Here is an 18,607-nt window from a genome sequence, read left to right on the forward strand (position 1 = left end):
TTAATTTCTGGCAGTTCCCTGCCAATGTACTGCTGCGCTCAAGGAAGTAGCAGTCAAAAAGCCAGTGACATATTGCACTGGGCCAAACTGTTACGAGAGACCTCTTTAAAAGTGTTAAAAAGCAAAGGCAGCGCTTTGAGGTATACGTGAGCCTAATCAAAGCCCTAGTGTTTTTAATTGCCTCGCATGCATCTGAAAGCTGAGCAATAAATAAAGGGAGACCAAATAAAGGATTGATGCATTTGAATTAGGTTGGCAGATAATGTTGAATGTTCCATGACCTGCCAGAAGAATGAACACATTTGTGTTGGAATAAGGACAGTCAGAATGCTCCTTAGAAGTAAGGACGGCGAGGTTTCATCTGGCATACTTTGGACAGAGTATCAGGAGGGAGCAGTCCCCTAGAGATGGACATCATCCGTGGTAGAGGGTTAGCTACAACGAAGACGACCCTCAAGGAGACGGATTGACGCAGTGGCTGTGACAACAGGCTCCAACATAGCAGTGAGTGTACAGATAGGGCCGCAGTACTGGGGGCAGTATTTGCATCGGGAGGCTATGAGTCAGAATTGACTAGAAGACACCTAACGAGAAGAACCACCTTTATGCCACATTATAAATATGTCTGTTTCATGGAGGCTTTATTGAAGTAAAACAAATGAAAACCTCAGTCTAATAAAAATTGACATACCCACTCACCATCTTCAAGTCGAGTCTGACTCATAGTCACTCTGTGGTTCAGAGTAGACCCACCCGTGGGTTTCCAAAGCTGTACACCCTTACAGGAGCGGAAAGCCTCCTATTTGTCTCTCTCAGAGGCTGGTGGGTTCAAATGGCTGACCAATCCACTGCTAAACCCAGGGCTGTGCTATCCAGAACCCCCCCCCATTGTTTTCGGCTGTGTATTGTGATGTGGCACGGTGATGCTTCTGTGTTCTTTTATGATGACAAGTATTCCTCTGAAAGGTTGTCCAGTTCTAAATAAAATCTGGCCTCTAAAGAATTACAGTTGACATTAGGAGGAAGGAATAGGGGAGAATCCGGCCGGCCGGCTGGGAACCTTTTACACGTTCTCCTTCTCGCTTAACCTTCAAAGTGGGTTTCAAATGAAACCGACGGACCTTACAGGACTCCCATCCCAAATCACAACTGGCTCCATCTTCAAAAAACGGGCAGGCTGGTGCAGTGCAGCTCTGGGGAAGCCTTATAAACAATACACATTCCCTGATGCCTACGCTCAGGGGGTGTCCTGGTTGGTCTACACGTCCCAAAACAACCGAAACAACGCTGCCGCGAAGTTCATTCTGACTCATAATGACCCCACAGGGTTTCCAAGATTGGGAATGTTTACACTAGCAGGCAGCCTCATCTTTCTCCCGGGGAGTCGGTGATGGGTTTGAACCACTGACCTTATCTTGACATTAACAGTCCAACGCTTATCCAACAGAGTCACCAGGGCTCCTCCTGGTCTAGTCAGGTGTGGGGGAAAAAAACAAACAAACCCACAGCACAGAGGTTTGTCATGAATGGCAACTAGTTCCTTTGGGGTTTGTTGGTTGGGCTCCGCGCCACCTTAGGGGAGGGGAAGCCTGCATACAGGCAGGAGAGCGAGTCCTCCGGCTCCAAGGCCCGGGATCAGCGAAGGAGCAGTTTAGGAAGCCGCTATCTAAGGAGGCTCTCCAGTGGGCGTTGCCCTCCTCGGAGGACCCCAGTTCCCTAGCCGGGTCCTGGTGAGCCCGCGCATGACCCCGCCCCCAGCTCCTCCCTAGCCCCGCCCAGCCCCGCCTCCCAGTGCGGAAGCCCCGCCCCCGATGGCGCGGCCGGCGGCGGCGGCGGCAGCATGCGGGGCGGGGGCGGGGGCGGGGCCAGGCCGGGCGCCGTGAGGGGCGGGGCCGAGGGGGCGCCGCCGGCTTTTTCTTCGGTGAACTCTTCCCTGGAGGACGAGGACCTGGGCGAGCTGTCGCCCCGAGCGCCCGCGCTGCTGCCGCCGGGGGCCTGGCGCGCCTCCAGACCCAAGAGCGCTGGGCCCGGCCGTCGCCCGCAGAACATGGCGCCGTGGACGTTCTGGCGCTGCTGCCAGCGCACCGTGGGCTGGGTGCCGGTGATCTTCATCACCTTCGTGGTCGTCTGGTCCTACTACGCCTACGTGGTGGAGCTGTGCGTGTGTGAGTACCCCGCGCGGCGGCGGCGCGGCCCTACCGGAGATGCCGGCGCCCCCCGGGGGCGGGGGACGGCGGGACCCGACCCGTCGCGTCGTCTCGTCGGTGTGGGGGGAGCAGGGCTGCGGGAGCGGCCTGCGGGAACAGGACGGTTTGCGCGGGCCACGGTCGCCTGGCCCAGGGCGGTGGGCGCCTGGATGTGGTCGCCGCGCTGAGGTGAGGGGGCGGGAGCGAGGTCGCCTGGCCGCGGAGAGAGGGAACAGGGCTCCCCGAGCGGCCTGGCCGGGACTGTGGGGGAGCCCGGGGACCTCGGAGCGGCTTGGCTGGGGAGGTGGGAAGGGGGGTCCGGGAGCGGCCTGGTCAGACCAGTGGGCACGGCGGTCTGAGCACCTGCCGGGCACAGTGGGATCGAGGCTCGGGAAGCAGCCCGGCCAGGGTGCTGGGACCCAGGGGCCGGCCGCGGGGCTAGGGCTGAGGAGGTTGGCACCGGGGCCGGAGCTGCGGGAGGCAGGGGTGGGCCGGGGTGGGAGGTGGGTGGCGACTCGAGGAGGCGGAGGGGCCTTTGCGGTCCCCGCCGCTCGCGTCCGCGGCCCCGCCCCGCCCCCGCGCGCCACGGCCACCTCCACGGCCACGCCTCGGAGTCGGCGTTTGGGGGTGCTCGGCGCGGCCCGGAGACCATCGAGTAGTGGCTCCTTTTGTTGCGGCCGCGCGGCCCCGGGCCTGCGGCGGGGACGACGCGACGCCGCCTCCTGGCCGCTTTTTCCGGGATCCGGGGCCTCGGCCGAGGGCGCCCCCGACGGTCGCGGTGGCTCCGCTGCTTCCTCATTCTGCTGGTACCAAGGCGGATCCACCTTCCTGCAGGGCTTGGCCTTTTTGCTTTTAATTGTCTGCCTTGTGTGTATGTGCAAGGTTTGTGTGTCTTATGTGCTTTAAATAAATCTGCATTCTCTATAGGTTGTTTTTTGTCCGAATAGCGCTGGAGAGGCTTATGTCAACTGAGGAGCTGAGCTGTGGGTTGTGGGATGTGGGGAGGGGTTGTGTGGTCTCCTCTTCTGCTAAATGCATGCACCCCAAGAGTGCAAATGTGTGATACTTGGGTACTTGGATACTTAACCTCATTTTAAAGTTCATGTATTTCCCATCTGAATCCAGGAACGTATATAAAATGTTATCTTAGGATTTATTATTTTTAAAGGCTGAGATAGCTTGGTGAACATTTTTGGGGGCTCTTAAGAAATAACTATTTCTCACATTTTCAGATTTGGGGTCCTGTCTTTTTTCTGTTTTATTGGGGGCTCATACAACTCTTCTCACAATCCATACATACATCAATTGTGTAAAGCACATTTGTACATTCATTGCCCTCATCATTTTTAAACATTTGCTCTCCACTTAAGCTCCTGGCATCAGTTGTGTTTGTTTTGGTTTTTTTTAACTCCAATCCCCTGTTGTTATTACTGTTCAGTTCTCACCTGATTCTTAAGAGCAGGAGCATGTAACATTGTTGTTCCAACTGTAACCAAACTCCCTGTCTGCCACCAAGTAAATCCCAACTCTTACTGAGGTCGTTATGAGTCCCAATCAACTCTGTAGAAGTTGATTTGGGTTTAGGTTTATAAGCTGTAGACCTTTGTGGGTATGGATGCCCTCATTTTTCTTCTGAAGAGCAGCTGGTGGTTTTGAACCTCTGGCCCTTGCTTAGCGGTTCCACACTTACTCCACAGTGCCAGCAGGGTTCCTGCAGTATATTTCAAGAGTTGGGGAATTTGATTTGGATCTTGTTTTTAAGCTTGAAAGAAGTTGTCATTGGTCAGCACATTGCTTGGGGGTTATGGGTGTGACAGAGAGTCCTCACTCTTCTTGATAGTCTGCAACCCTAAAAATTCCAATAAAAACCAAACTAGCTTCCATGGAGTTAGTGCTGACTCTTAGCGATCCCCTGTGGGTTCCAAGACTGTCACTGTCGATGGTCGTGCAAAGCTCCTACGGAGCTGCTGGTAGTTTCGAACTGCCAAGCAAGTGTATTGCTGCCCAACCTGTAACCACTGCACCCCCAGGGCTGCTTCTATAAAGATGACATCCACAAAGACCCTGTGAGGCATTTTTCCTCAGTTACATGGGGCCACTATGAGTTGAAATAGACTTGACACAGCCTAACCAACAACCGAAGACATTCCACAAGTCACCACTGCGAACCATATGGTTGGAGGTTTCAGTCCACTCAGATGTGTCTGGGGAAAAAGCCCCCCCCCCCAAAAAAAACCAAACACCCCTCTAGAGCATACCGAGTTCTACTCCGACACACATGGGGTCCCTACCGGGAGTCAGCGTCCACTCCACACGTCACACAGCCGTCTTCGGCTAATGCTGCCCTCCCAGCACTGTACCAGGAGCTTTAAAAAGTTGGTGGGGAAGTAGAATGAAAAGCTATCGATCTGAAAAGGACCAGCTTTTGCTGTCATCACTTCTTTTCTCTCTTGTTCAGGTTTGGGTTTTGTTCCATACACTGCTTGTCTGGATTTTCTTATCTCTTGTGTGTCTGCTTTGGCTTAATTTTCCCTTTTACTACAAGCAGAGGTATTGATTTGAAGAGCTCCAACCCCCTGCCCTTTTTCATTTTGTTTTAGCATTTAATCCATGTCATCCATGGGACATGGGATTACTTTTGATTGACCATTTGATTAAATTGGATTATCATTTTGCTGAATTATTTTCTAATTTCACTTTTAAAAATTTTGTTGTTGAGAATATACACATCACGAACACAAACCAATTCACATTTCTACAGGTACATTTCAGCCGTACTAATTACGTTCTCAAGTGGTGCAGCCGCTCTTGTCCTTTCCTCATCGACATAAACTCGCTTTCTACCTATTTAGAGCTCTTGTTCATTCTTTCAAGTTTCTGTTTCCACTTTGATTCCACAGAAAACCAAACCCATTGCTATAGAGGCGATTCCAACTCTTAGCGACCTTTTCTCCACAGAGTAGAGCTGCTCCCATAGGCGTCCTAGATTATAAACCTTGGCAGGAGCTTCAACTTTCTCTGGCATTGAGCTCCAATATAGACAGGTTTCAAAAGCACATAATGCTCAAGGCAGACATGCTTTACTAGTTTAGTTAAATTACTATTTGGTTTAAAGATTATTTCAGGGGCTGCTTTTGGTTTAAGGTTTAAATGTTGCCTGAGGGCAGGGATTCACCCAGCCTCTGTGGCTCCAGAAAGAATGGACTCCAAGAGAATTTGAAATTCTAGTCTGCCTTTTCTTCCTTTGATCACATTTTTTCTGTTGACTGTGTGTTAGACCAAGTTGACTAGAGAAACAAATCCAGGGACACTTATGTATGTGTAAGAGAGAACTTTATATCAAGAAGTAATTATATATCAAACAAACATCTCAGCCCAGTCCAGATCAAGTCCTTAAGTCAAATACTAGCCCATACATCCCTCTTCAGCACACATCCACACACAATGCAGGATGCAGAAAGATCACAGGCCAGTGGGTACAAAGTCTTCTAGACCCAATGGCAGTAGATGCATCTCCAGCACTCTGGCTGCCATCAGCAGTGGTTGGTCAACAGGAAGGTGAATGTGTGTGTGTGTGTGTGTGTGTGTGTGTGTGTGTGTGTGTGTGTGTGTGTGTGTGTGTGTGTAGGGGGTGGCCTCCAGCAAGTCCCATTTAGCTCAGTTGGACCTGATTGGCAGGTTAAACTCCACCTTACACTCTATCAAGTTCACACAAAATTATGTAACTGCCACAGACTGTTTGCTTAAAATACTCAGTAATGTTAGTCAGGCCTTATCTAGTTCTTCTGGTCTCACAGCAGAGACAGTTGTGTATAGAGGCAATTAGTCACACATTTCATTTACTTAACTCCTGAAGCTCCCTCCTCTTTTGCTCCAGGCAAACAGAACCCAATTATCGTGCCTTAACAACAACAACCACAAAACTCACTGCCATTCAATCACAGCAGACCCCCCTGCGAGTTTCTGAGCCTGAAACTGTTTACTGGCGTAGAGAGCCTGACTTTCTCTGAAGAACTGTCCACCAGGGGCTTGCAGCCCAACAAGTAACCACTGCACAGCCAGGGCTCCTGGTTGAGCCTTGAGTGGCCCTAATTTCACTTTGGATTTCTTTTCTGACCTATTTGTTGCTGTAATCGGGTGTGGTCAAGCTGGTCCTCACTCACAGTGACTGCTCGTGCAACAGAACAAAACGCTGCACAGCCCTGTGCCGTCCAGTAATTATTGCTGTGTTTGCAGCCATTGCTGGCAGCAGGTGTCGTCAGTCCATCTCATGGACAGTCTTCTTCTTTTGCCGATCCTCATCTTTACAAAGCATGACGTATTCCTCCAGGGACTGGTCCCTGATAACATGTCCAAAGCATGTCAGACAAAGTCTCGCCATGTTCCCTTCTAAGGAACATTCTACCTCTGCCTCCTCCAAGACAGATTTGTTTCTTCTGGCAATCCACAGCATGATCATTGTTCTTCAGCAGCGCAGTCGGTCAGGTGCATTCATTCTTTGCTCTGCTGTTCATTGTCCAGCTTTCCTGTGCATGTGAGACGATTAGGAATACCACCACTTATGTCCTATCCTCAAAGCAACACTTTACTTTTTAATTTCCTGTTATTTAGGGCTTCTCCTGAGATTGTTACTGACTTCAAATTTAAATCTAATGTAGTCAGAGAACATATCTTCTATGGTTTGAAACCTTGACATTGAGACTTGTGTTGTGGCCAGAATACAGTCGGCCTTGGCAAGTGTTCCATGTGAACTTGAGGAAATGCGGTTGTTGGGTGGAGTGTTCCAGAATGTTCAATTAGGTCAAGAGTTGACGTGATTCTTTGTATTTCCTGTGTTCTTTTTTAATTGTTTTTTTAAACGTTTTATTAGGGGCTCATACAGCTCATCACAATCCATACATACATCAATTGTGTAAAGCACATTTGTATATTCATTGCCCTCATCATTTTCAAAGCATTTGCTCTCCACTTAAGCCCTTGGCATCAGGTCCTCTTTTTTTTCCCCTCCCTCCCCCCTTCCCCATGAGCCCTTGATAATTTATAAATTATTATTTTGTCATATCTTTCCCTGTCCGACGTCTCCCTTCAACCCCTTTTGTGTTGTCGTCCCCCAGGGAGGAGGTCACATGTAGATCCTGTAATCGGTTCCCTCTTTCCAACCCACTCTCCCTTTACCCTCCCACTGTTGCCACTCACACCCCTGGTCCTGAAGGGATCATCCACCCTGGATTCCCTGTGCCTCCAGCTCCTATCTGCACCAGTGTACATCCTCTAATCTAGCCACACTTGCAAGGTAGAATTCAGATCATGATAGTGTGTGTGAACTGGAGAAAAGCTGTATTCTTCATTGGTGCTACATCACACCCTGACTGACTCATCTCCTCCCCTAAACCCCTCTGTAAGGGGATCTCCAGTGGCTGACAAATGGGCTTTGGGTCTCCACTCTGCACTTCACCCTTCATTCACTATGGTAAGATTTTTTTGTTCTGATGATGCCTTATACCTGATCCCTTCGACACCTTGTGATCACACAGGCTGGTGTGCTTCTTCCATGTGGACTTTGTTGCTTCTGAGCTAGATGACCGCTTGTTTGCCTTCAAGCCTTTAAGAACCCAGATGCTATACCTTTTGATAGCCGGGCACCATCAGCTTCCTTCGCCACATTTGCTTTTGCACCGTTTGTCCTAAGCGATCGTATCATGGAGGTGTGCACCCAATGAAATGATTTTTTTTGTTTTGTTTTTTGATGCCTGATAACTGATTCCTTCAGAACCTCGTGATCATGCAGGCTGGTGTGTTCTTCCATGTGGGCTCTGTTGCTTCTGAGCTAGATGGCTGCTTGTTTAACTTCAAGCGTTTAAGACCCCCAGACACTATATCTTTTGATAGCCGGGCACTATCAGCTTTTTTCACATTTGCTTATTCACCCACTTTGTCTTCAACAGTTGTGTCAGGAGGGTGAGCATCATAGAAGGCCAATTGAATAGAAGAAAGTATTCTTTCATTGAGGGAGTACTTGAGTAGAGGCCCAATGTCCTTCCGCCACCTTAATACTAAACCTATAAATATAGGCACATAGATCTATTTCCCCATCCTCGGATATCTATTTGTATATGTACATGTCTCTGTCTAGACCTCTGTAAATGCCCTTTGCCTCCCAGCTCTTTACTCTATTTCCCTTGACTTTCCTCCTATTATGCTCCGTCCCCACCTGAGTTCCAGCAATACCTCTTCGTTACATTACCCTTGATCATGTCCTATCAGGTCTCCCACACCCTCCTCACCACCAATTTGAATCACTTGTTGTTCCCTTGTTCCTGGGTTTCTTAACACCACTTCCTCATCCCCCACCACCCCTATCCCATTTCCCCCTTTGAAACTGTTGGTCCCGTTGTTTTTCCTCCAGATAGTTCATCCAGCCTATCTTATTTAGACAGACTAGTGGAGATAATAACATGCACAAAAACAAGACAGAGCAAAACCAAGCAACAATATACAACAAAACAACAACAAACCACTGACAAGGAACAAAACACAACAAGAAAGAAAAGCTTATAGTTAGTTCAAGGATCATTTGTTGGCTTTTAGGAGTGTTTTCCAGTCCAGTCTGTTGGGGCACCACACCGTGGCCCCAAAGTCCACCTTCAGCATTCCCTGGAGACCTTGCTGTTCCATTCCTTTGCTGTTCCGCTGCACTCCCCCAGTGCTTTGCCTCGGTATGGCGGGATCAGGTCGGGCGCAATTCCCACACTGTGTCTCCAGTGCTTTCCCCCGCAGGGCCATCGGTCAGTGAGGGACGTCATGTCTCATAGTGAGACTGGCCATGTGGTCCTCTCTGTGGACTGGCTGCTCTAATTGGGGTCATCGTCCTCAAGGCCTGGTGGGCCAGGATCTGCTCCACTCTCTCCTCCACTCTCTCCTCCTCCCCCTTCATCTGCTCCCGTTTGCTCCAAGATCAGATATATCCCTCTCCCGGAGCTGCAGATTCAGTGCCACCTTCCTCTTCCTCTCCTGGTAACTCTGCTTTCATTCTTGGTCCTGTATTGGCTTTTTAAACTGTAAATATCTTTGTTTTAGTGGTTGCTTTAGGAATTAGAGTGATACCTTTACTTTTGTAACACTTCTTAATGTCAACTTCTTCATCTTAAAGTGATACGCCACATGGTTTATTGATCTTAGTTGGTATTTGTAACAGAGTGAAGCATTGCCTGGTCTTGTGCTACTTTAGGCAGTGCTGGAGACCATTGTCACAGTCATTGTGGCATCACTGTGTCGGTCAGTCGCATGTGTCTGTCACATGTGTCTGCTCCATTAAGGGCCTTCTTCATCTTTGCTGGTTCTCCACTTACTGTACATGATGTCCTTCAATAATTGTCCCTCGTGATAATGAAAGCTCACGCACGAGAGGGGACTTCAGAAAGCCCATGGGAAAATCCCAATGTCTTTTAATTCCAATTCTCCGGGAGTGTTTTTGAAGACCCCTTGTATAGTAACTTAAAGTATACCTTCATTTCTTCCCTCCTGGCCTCTATATTACTGTTGTGCATTTTATGTTATGCATGTCACAGAGGCCCAGGCAAAAGTCCTATCATATTTTTAAAATAAAATTCTACTGACTTTATTGTTGAGAACATACACAGCAAAACATAGTCCAATGGAAGTTTATGCTTGTTGAAGTTGGTCACAATGACTACATTGTCTGGTTGTATAGCCATTCTTACCTTCTTCCCTGAGTTGTTTCTCTCTTCATATGAACTCACTGCCCTGCAAAGCCCCTTCTTAACCTTCCAAGTTGCTGTTGTCAGTTTGACCCCACAGAGATCGTTTTTTAGAAAGCATAATGCTTGAAGCAGACCTCTTTTACAAGTTAAGGTAACTTATTGTTTGGTTTTAAGGAGACTGGGAGGGATTGTAAAGATTACCTCAGAGAAATTGTTCAGAGGGTTTATCCACCCTCCATAGCTACACAAATTTCAGAATCCTTAGGGAAAAAATCTACTTCTGTTCTGTGTTTTCTTCCCTTTGTTCAGAATTCTTCTATAGAATCTTGATCAAAATATTTAGTAATGGAACCAAGTACCACCCAGTTACCCTGATCTCATGGCAGAGGTGCCAGTTGTTTGTAGATGCTATGCGTCAGTCACACACACCATACCCTCCTGTTCCTGACTCGCTCTTCCTCGGTTGGTATCTTGAATAGAAATCAGATGTGCCTCAGAGGGCAGCTCATGAGCATTTAAGACCCCAGTCACTCCACAACAAAGAAGAAAAGCATTATTGGACCAAACTAGAATGTCCCATGGCTCCACACCTCCAAATGCACAGTCTTAGCAGCTACATTGTGTGTGTATGTGTTGTAAGTATATTTATTACACAACTTTTTATTCCTTCCAAACTTCCACCTCCTCTCCATGGTTGCATTTCCATTCATTCTCCATTCCCTTTCCTTCCCTGCCTCGTGCGATTTATCTCTCTGGGAGAGTGCTACCCCTTTCCTCTCATAGGATCAATTGTTCTAAAGAGGACATTCCCCCTAGTGTTATGCGTTTACCTATTGTTTGACTGAAATTTGGGCCCTGGGGTGAGTTCACTTCCTGGCCTGAAGGTGTCTGATGATCATAGTTGTGAGAATTGCACCAATCTGTAACCAAACAGTAAGCCAGATCTTTTTTATAATTTGAGTTTTGTTCAGCATGTTTCTCCCATCCCCCCTTCCCCCCCCCCCACCTTCTGCTGTAACTCCTTTCAGAGTTGTTAGAGTTGTTAGTAGGGCACAATCTCGTTCTTCTGGTCTTGGGGTCATGCAGACTGGGGATCTTTTACGTAAAAGCTATTAATATCTCAACCACTACCCACCAAATTAGTCTGTGGAACGTTGTCTTTGTAGATGATGTTATGCCAGTAGACCTTGGTGTCCCCCAAGACTGTGTTCCTGAGCCCCCAGGTCCAGCACATACCTTCCAAGTGCTTGGTTCTGGGTGAGAAGTTTTTATAACAGCCTCATGCTTGTTTTTCTCTGTCATGGATATATTTACAGCACATATAAATACATATGTAGAAGTATCCTCTGTCAAGCCTGTTTGTGGATATAGTCAGAGTTGCCTCTCCCCTTTGTGTCATAGATTATTCTTCTGACTGTTATTGCAGGATTCAGTATGTCCTAGTACTTACTTTTACTGCCGTTGACTCATCTGCTTCTTCCAGTGTCTGCCTCTGCCTTAATCATGTCATGCTGACCTCTCCCTTCACCCATGATTCTCCTTTCCTTCCCCTCCCCCTCCTGGTAAGCTTCTAAGAATGCTGCTTTCTTCGTGTAAACCTTTTCTTGAACTTCTTACAGTAGTGGTCTCCTACCATATTTGTCCTTCTCTGACTGACTAATTGCACTCAGCACAGTGTCCTTCAGGCTCATCCATGCTGTAAAGTGTTTGGACAGTTCCTCATTGTTCTTTCACGTGGAATGGTATTCCACGGTGTGTAGTACCGTAGTTTGCTTAACCATCACCTGTTGATGGCACTTAGATTGCATCTATCTTATTATTATTATGAAGAATGTTGTAAGGAACATAGATGTGCATATATCTGTTTGGGTCATGCCTCTTATTTCTGTAGGATGAAGTGGGGAATGCCCAGCTCCTAGGCCCCATAAGGCCTGCAAAAACATTTGGTCCAGCCCTGGCTGGCAACCACAGGCGGGACTTGAAATTTGAAAAATATGGGACCTTATTTAATAGCAAAAAACTTGTATTAAATGAATCATAATAATATAAATTTTGAGGGCCCAGCAAGGAACGAGCATGGTGGGGTAGATAGGAGATGGGTATACAAACACATAGGCATCTTGTTGACAGCACGCAGCCTGTCTCCCTCTAATTTGGTAACTCAGAGGACAGTCAGTGGCAGGCAGACTGGTAAGTGTGTACATTGTGGAAGTGTTAATACACTGTAGCGCAACTACAGCGATCTGGTGATGATCCCATGATGAGATGAGATCTGGTGAGAAGCCATGAGATGAGTCCTCATAATGTTAATGACCTTGCCTCTGATGCTTGACAGCGACGTGTTGACGTCACTAATCCAACCCAACCTTGATCTACATGCCCGTCATGAGTAACATCCGCAGAAAGGGAGCCTCAGGTGTTTAAGGAAATTGCAGTACGGAATGAAGACCTCAAGAGTCAATGCCAACACTGTTGAGTATGTTGCAAATCCAAGATGTAGACTTGAGAACGGCCATCAAAGCAAAGGATTTGCATCACTGGTTCCCACTCTTGCTCTGGGGTCTATATTAGTAGTGGGATTGCTGGTCGCACTTCAGGAAGTGCTATTCCATTGTTCACAACGGTTGCACCTTTTTAAGAGTCTCAGCAGCAACATGGCACAAAGCTTGTCAGTTAAACTTTTTATAGATGTACAGTTTCTTGACAACAGTGATAATATCAACTGTGTAACATTACCTTTAATCAATGTGACTTTTCCGTCAGCATTAAGCCCCCTTTTCTCCTGTCTCTCCTGGCCTTGTTCACCCCTTAGGTCTCTATACATTTCCCTTTTCTTGGCTTTTTATGTAAAGTGAGATCACACAGTATTTGTTCTTTTGTGATTGACTTACTTCATTCAGTCTAATGTTCAAGCTCTATTCCTACCAAGCATGGACGATGGTGTCCTTTATCCTGCTGCCTGAGGAGCATGCCATTGTATGTATGTACCACTTTTTATGGATCCAGTTGATGGACTTTAGTTGTTTCCATCTTTTGGCTATTGTGAATAGTGTTACAATACACATTGGTTAGAAGTCCCTTTTTGAGTCTCTGCTGTCCACTTGTTTGGATATTGAAGAAATGGTGTGGGGACCACATCTGACATCCCCTGGCTACCGAAGGGAGGAGACTCTATTTCCACAAGGCAGAGCTCAGGCATGCTCTGCCCTCCGTCTTTCTTTAACCTATTCTGATACCCACTATTCACCCCACAGCACTCTACTTCTCTGTTGAGTTTGATAACTCGTTGCAATGGTCACACAGAACTCACAGACAACACTCACGATTGTGGGACGTATTAGGGAAGCTAACAGGTTATAAAATGTTAAGGATCTAGTTCTTTTGTCCACAATGTCTCTTTTCAGCCATGCTGGTAGGCATGCCTCTCTGCCCTGTGGGCTTTCGGCCTCCTGGTTCCTTAGGCTTTACTTTGCTTCATGTTCTTGGTTGCTCTGCAGCCTCTGTTACCTCTACCACATTGCATGGGCTCTGCTGGTAGCTCCTCTTTTTTTTTTTTTTGACTGTCAAATGCAAAAAAATTCTTTCCCTTGGATACAACAGACTTGAAAGAAAAGGCATGTGGTGGCCTGGGTCCACAGCACAGGCCACTGCTGACCTGAACTGTTCTTGGGGCAGTGGGGCCCAATCAGAGGTGGCCTTAGAAACACTTCACTTCCCCCATTCACAGCCCTTCGGAGGAGCAGCTCCTAAATCATATTTGAAAACGCAAATAAGATTGAAAACTGAGGTTAAACGGCTACTAAACTGGTGGCCAGGTTAGCGAGATGCTATCGGGGCCAGGGCAGTTGAATGGGGCGAAATGTGAACCAGGGGCAGATGGGCTGGAGACCCCAGGGGAGGGGCTGGCACGGAGGCTTCGCCCTGTGCTCCAACAGCAGACGCACTGCAGCGGTGTCGGGAGGGCCCTCAGTCCTCGCGCAGGTAGGCCTCAGGCTCCGGCTCTGCCACCTCACCGCCCCCTGCCTCCTGGCCTTTTTGCCGGAGCTCTTCAGTCTGCGCCTCCGCCAGCTTGGTCTCTGCCTTCTGGGAGAGCTGGCGCACCTCCTGCACCTGCGACTTCACCAGCTGGATGTGGTTCCAGGCAGTGATGGAGGCCTGGTCAGCGCCAGATTGGTACGCAGCTTCTGCTGCCATCTCTGAAAGCCCAACTGCAGACATCCAAGTTGTTTCCAACTTTAGGTATTCTTGTTGTTTTGACGTCATCTCAACCCAGGCGCCTATGATCACCTGCCACACTTCATCTTCCTCCTGTGAATTCATTTTCCCAAGTAAATTTGTGTATTGTCAGTACAGTGAAATTAAGGTATAAACAGCCTTGGTGTACTCGGTGATCGCTTCAATCAGTGCATACGCGGTCTGCGAGAGAAAGGTCGAGGTGCTATCTGTTACCAAAGACACGGCCCTTCTCATTAAGGCCTCGTTACTGAGAGAATGTGGCTCCGATTTCTGTGCAATAGGGACCGCACACAAGGTCACACCCAATCCGAAGGCCACCGTTTTGTGCCAAGGTTGAATCAGCTCCGAGAAACAGCGCTTCTTCAAATTGCCCGCAACAGGCACGCGCTGTCTGTACCTGAGGAAGGAGGAGATGCTCCGGGACAGCCAACTCCTCAGAGCCGCCATCCCGACCCGGGAAAACGCCCGGTAGCTCCTCTTTTCTGATGGTCATGGGATTCTTGTGACTGCTTCTGAGATAGCTGACACGTAACATCCCCAGGGGCACACATACATGGGTACAAGAACTGGGTAGAAGAGTCATTCCAAGTAATTTCACTTTATAATTATATGCACAGAAATGGAATTGCTGGCCGAAATAACCCTGATAGCACTGTAGATCATGCACTGGGCTGCTTACCACAGGTTAGCAATTTGAACCTACCAGCCACTCTGAGCAAGCAAGACGAGGCTTTCTGCTCCCTTAAAGATTTACCAACTCAGAAACCCAAAGGAGCAGGACTCCTCTGTCCTGTAGGGTTACTATGAGTGGGAGTCCACTTGATGGTAATGGAGTACTTTATATCTATATCTATCTATCTATAGTATGATTATTTTAAGTTACTTTTGAAAATACTGTGGAAATAGACTCACCAAAACAGCTTACCAATGAGACAAGTTCTACATGTCTAACTTAGGGATGGTCATGATAGTGTTCATGTGCACCCACTGTCACTCTTTTCCCAAATTAACATTTCAAACGTAGAGATTTAAAGAACAATTTTTTAAAAGGATTCTCTATATCTACCCTTGTAGTTGCTATTTCTGGTGTTCTCCCTTCCTTTTTTGATCATCCATATTTCTGTCTGGTACCAGTTCCTCCCACCTTGTGCCATCTGTCTCCAGGCTTTCCAGCACTGGCATCTCCTGTGTCTACAAGGCTCTGAATGCGGGGATTCTGGGCCCAAGAACACGCTCCACTCCCAACTCTTCTTCAGGCTAGTGATGAGGTACCCCACCAGACTCTGTGGGATTGGCTTTTCTAAGTCTAGGAGGCAGGCAAAACTGACCAATCCCCTAGCGAGACCATAACTATCTACTTTTGCCTAATAACTGACTAATTCCTACAGGAGTTTTAAACACAGTATTTGCATAGTAGATGAATTGATCCCTTTGTAAGATTGTGGCCTAGCAAATCACCTTAGCAGAACAGTGATCCTAGGTCCAGAAGGGCCATATATCAAGAGCAATCATTGCTGTGTACATGTCTAAAGTAATCAATACAAAGTCTTCCCATTTTGCTTCCAAATAAGCATTCCAGTTTTATTTCTTCAAATGACACATGGCATCGAGTAAATGATCTGCCACGCTAGACCTCAACAAACTGTTGAAAGGCATGGATGTTACCTTGAGGACCAAGGTGTGTGTGTCTGACCCAAGCCATGGGATTTTCAGTTACCTCATTTGCATGTGGAAGTTGAGCACTGACTGAGGAAGACTGAAGAAGAACTGATACATTTGAATTAGGTGCTGGAGAAGAATCTTGAAAGCACTGTGGACTGCTAAAAGAGCCAACTCTGTCTTGGAAGAAGTCCAGCCAGAATACTCCTTAGAGCCAACGATGGTGAGACTTCCATCTCACATACTCTGGACATGTTATTAGAAGATACCAGGCCCTAGGAAGGACATGCTTGGTTAAGCAGAGGGGCAGCACAAAAAGAGGAAGGCCCTGACAAGATGGATGGACACAGTGGCTGCAACAGTGGGCTCGAATATAGGGCTAATTGTGAGGATGGCACAGCACCACATGGTGTTTCTGTTGGACAGAGGGTCTCTATGAATCAAAAGCTTACTAGCACCTAACACCTGCAACAAGGACTGATTGGTGCATCCTTCTGAGCAGAAACCCCGCTGCAGTGAATCACTTTTATAGGCCAGAATAGAACTGCTGCCTGGGGTGTAAGTCTTCATGGGAGCAGACAGCAGCGTCTTTCTCCTACTGAGCAGTTGGTGGGGTCAAACTGCTGACCTTGCAGTCAGCCGCCCAGCTTGAAGTCTTTATTCTTTTGAAAGCCCTGGTATACTTAATATTCTCCAACACTACACTTTAAGTGCACTGATTCTCTGTCAGCTCTGACTCAGAACAAAACATATCCCACCCTATCCCGTGCTCACATTTGGCACTATGTTGTAGCCAGTGTGTCCATCCATGTCAATCAAGGTATTTCTCCAGCAGCCGGTTCCTCCTGATGAGTCCCAAGTTAATGAGACAGTATCACTTTCTAAGGACCTTCTGGCTGTGTCCCCCGAGACAGACTTGGGGCTTTTGAACATCCAGGGTGTATTCAGTATTCTCCCCCCAACACCACAGTTCCGATGTGTCCAGTCTCCTTCGGTCTGCCCTTGGCACTGCCCAGCTCTCCCAGGCATATAGTGTGATTAAAAACCGCTTGGCTGGATGCGGCACCCCGTCAATCATCAAAGTGACACCTTTGCTGTTTAACACCGTAGAGAGACCTTCCGCAGCAGATTTGCCCAATGTGTTTGATTTCTTCACTGTAGCTTTTGCACAAATTGACCGTGGATTCATGAAAAATAAAATCCTTGGTAATTTCAGTTTCTTCACCATTTATCAAGATGATGTTTGTTGGTCTAGTTTGTAAGCATCTGTATCCTTTTTATGCTCGGTTAGAGCCTTATTTGAAGTACTTGAGCAATCTTGCTTACACAATTTGTGGTCTGGCTGGGTCCAAGTCATCTCTGTGTCTATTGAAGAGCCTAAAGACACGTTCAATTAATATGTGTTGAGCTGAAAGAATTAGACTCTAGTAAATGTATTTGAATCACGTTTGAATATATGAGAACTCACAAACATGATGTCAATAATGCTACTTAAGTTGTAATTATAAAACTACATTTCAATAATTTTGGATATTAAAGGCTACAGTTTGTTGGCTCTGCATGTAGGTTCCCTGATGGCAGAGTGGGTTATGTGTTGGACTGCTAACCACAAGGTCAGCAGTTCAAAACCACTTTGAAGCTGTTCCTGTAGTCTTTGTTTGGGTTATGAAACACTGATTCTTTGAACTTATGCTGCTCTTTAAAAACCTGGTCTAAATGCTCAGTGGTTGATATAAATACAGGGAAATGTAAGGCGTGAATTAGACTAAAACAAACAAAAAAACTTGGCAATGGTTTTGTTAATTCCTGACCTGTTTCAAATGCTGAATTATCAAGGTATTGCTGCCACTATGGTTGAATGATCTTCAGCAAAATTTTGCTCACTTGTGATATCAATGATATTGTTCGGCAGTTTCCAAATTCAGTGGAGTCACCTTTCTTTGGAATGGGCACAAATGAATTGCTTCAAGTAACTAGCTAGCCAGGTAGCTAGCTGTCTTCCAGATTTCTTGGCATAGGTGCATGAGTGCTTCCAGTGCTGCATCAGCTAGTTGAAACTTCACTACTCCTTGAACCAGGCGTGCGATAAACTTGTTTGGACCCATTAAAGGTGGCACAAGTGACATAGATACTGCGTGAGTCCCAGAGTTTGCCCTAGCGCCTTTGGAGCTTTCTGGTCACCAGGTAAGCAAGCCGACGCTAGACTACACTGAACGATGACAGCCCACAGAGATAGGGAGAGACTTGGCCCACAGCGGCCAAAAGCCAAGGCCCTGACTATACGTTAACACCTGTTAGACTCTCCCACCATTCGAGCTGCCAAGTGACTACAGCTAGTCGAAAAACAACCCATCTGGTACTAGTTTCAACTGCTGGGCCATGTGATTAGAAGAAATACTAAATGGATTGGAATGACCTGCTATCACCAGTTATCACTTATATCAATGTAGCAGACTCCTAAGTAGTCACACACCACCACACACACACCCTTACCCCCATCCCCGTAGATTGGCTACGGAACAGCTAGAGTCGTTCTTGTTAACATCAAATTTGACACTGCAGTTCTCAACAGGGTTGGCTCCCTGTTTTGTCCAGGGAAACATCTAAAGGCAAGGAAGCCCTTTTAAGATAGAAAGGTAGTGTGGAAGACATTTCTTCTCTGACGTGATTGTCTTTCCAATCTTACTCATTCCACCCTTTCTACCCTGACCTGCTTCTTGTGCTTGAACCTGCAAAGTATATTCTTTCCTCAAGTACAACTCGTTCCTTTGCACTGTCGTACTTTCTCTCTGCCTGGGAGACTCG

At 47.3% G+C, this 18,607-nt stretch overlaps 1 protein-coding gene and 1 pseudogene across 2 annotated transcripts in view; one reads left to right on the forward strand and one right to left on the reverse strand.

Moving 5' to 3' along the window:
* Positions 1–1,900: 1,900 nt before the first annotated feature.
* The window catches only part of ZDHHC20 (zDHHC palmitoyltransferase 20), a 61,670-nt gene continuing 44,963 nt past the window's right edge, over positions 1,901–18,607 (forward strand). Inside the window, exon 1 of one of the 2 annotated variants that reach the window (XM_075562830.1) lies at positions 1,901–2,165. In XM_075562830.1, the coding sequence (XP_075418945.1) occupies positions 2,048–2,165 (118 nt within the window). In that variant the 5' untranslated portion in view covers positions 1,901–2,047. The remainder of the gene's footprint in view (positions 2,166–18,607) is intronic. The other variant, XM_075562829.1, reaches the window with a different exon arrangement.
* On the reverse strand, positions 13,665–14,603 carry LOC142461176 (diablo IAP-binding mitochondrial protein pseudogene; annotated as a pseudogene).

The sequence above is a fragment of the Tenrec ecaudatus genome, chromosome 11 (assembly GCF_050624435.1).
Source record: "Tenrec ecaudatus isolate mTenEca1 chromosome 11, mTenEca1.hap1, whole genome shotgun sequence".
NCBI classification, from domain to species: Eukaryota; Metazoa; Chordata; class Mammalia; order Afrosoricida; family Tenrecidae; genus Tenrec; species Tenrec ecaudatus.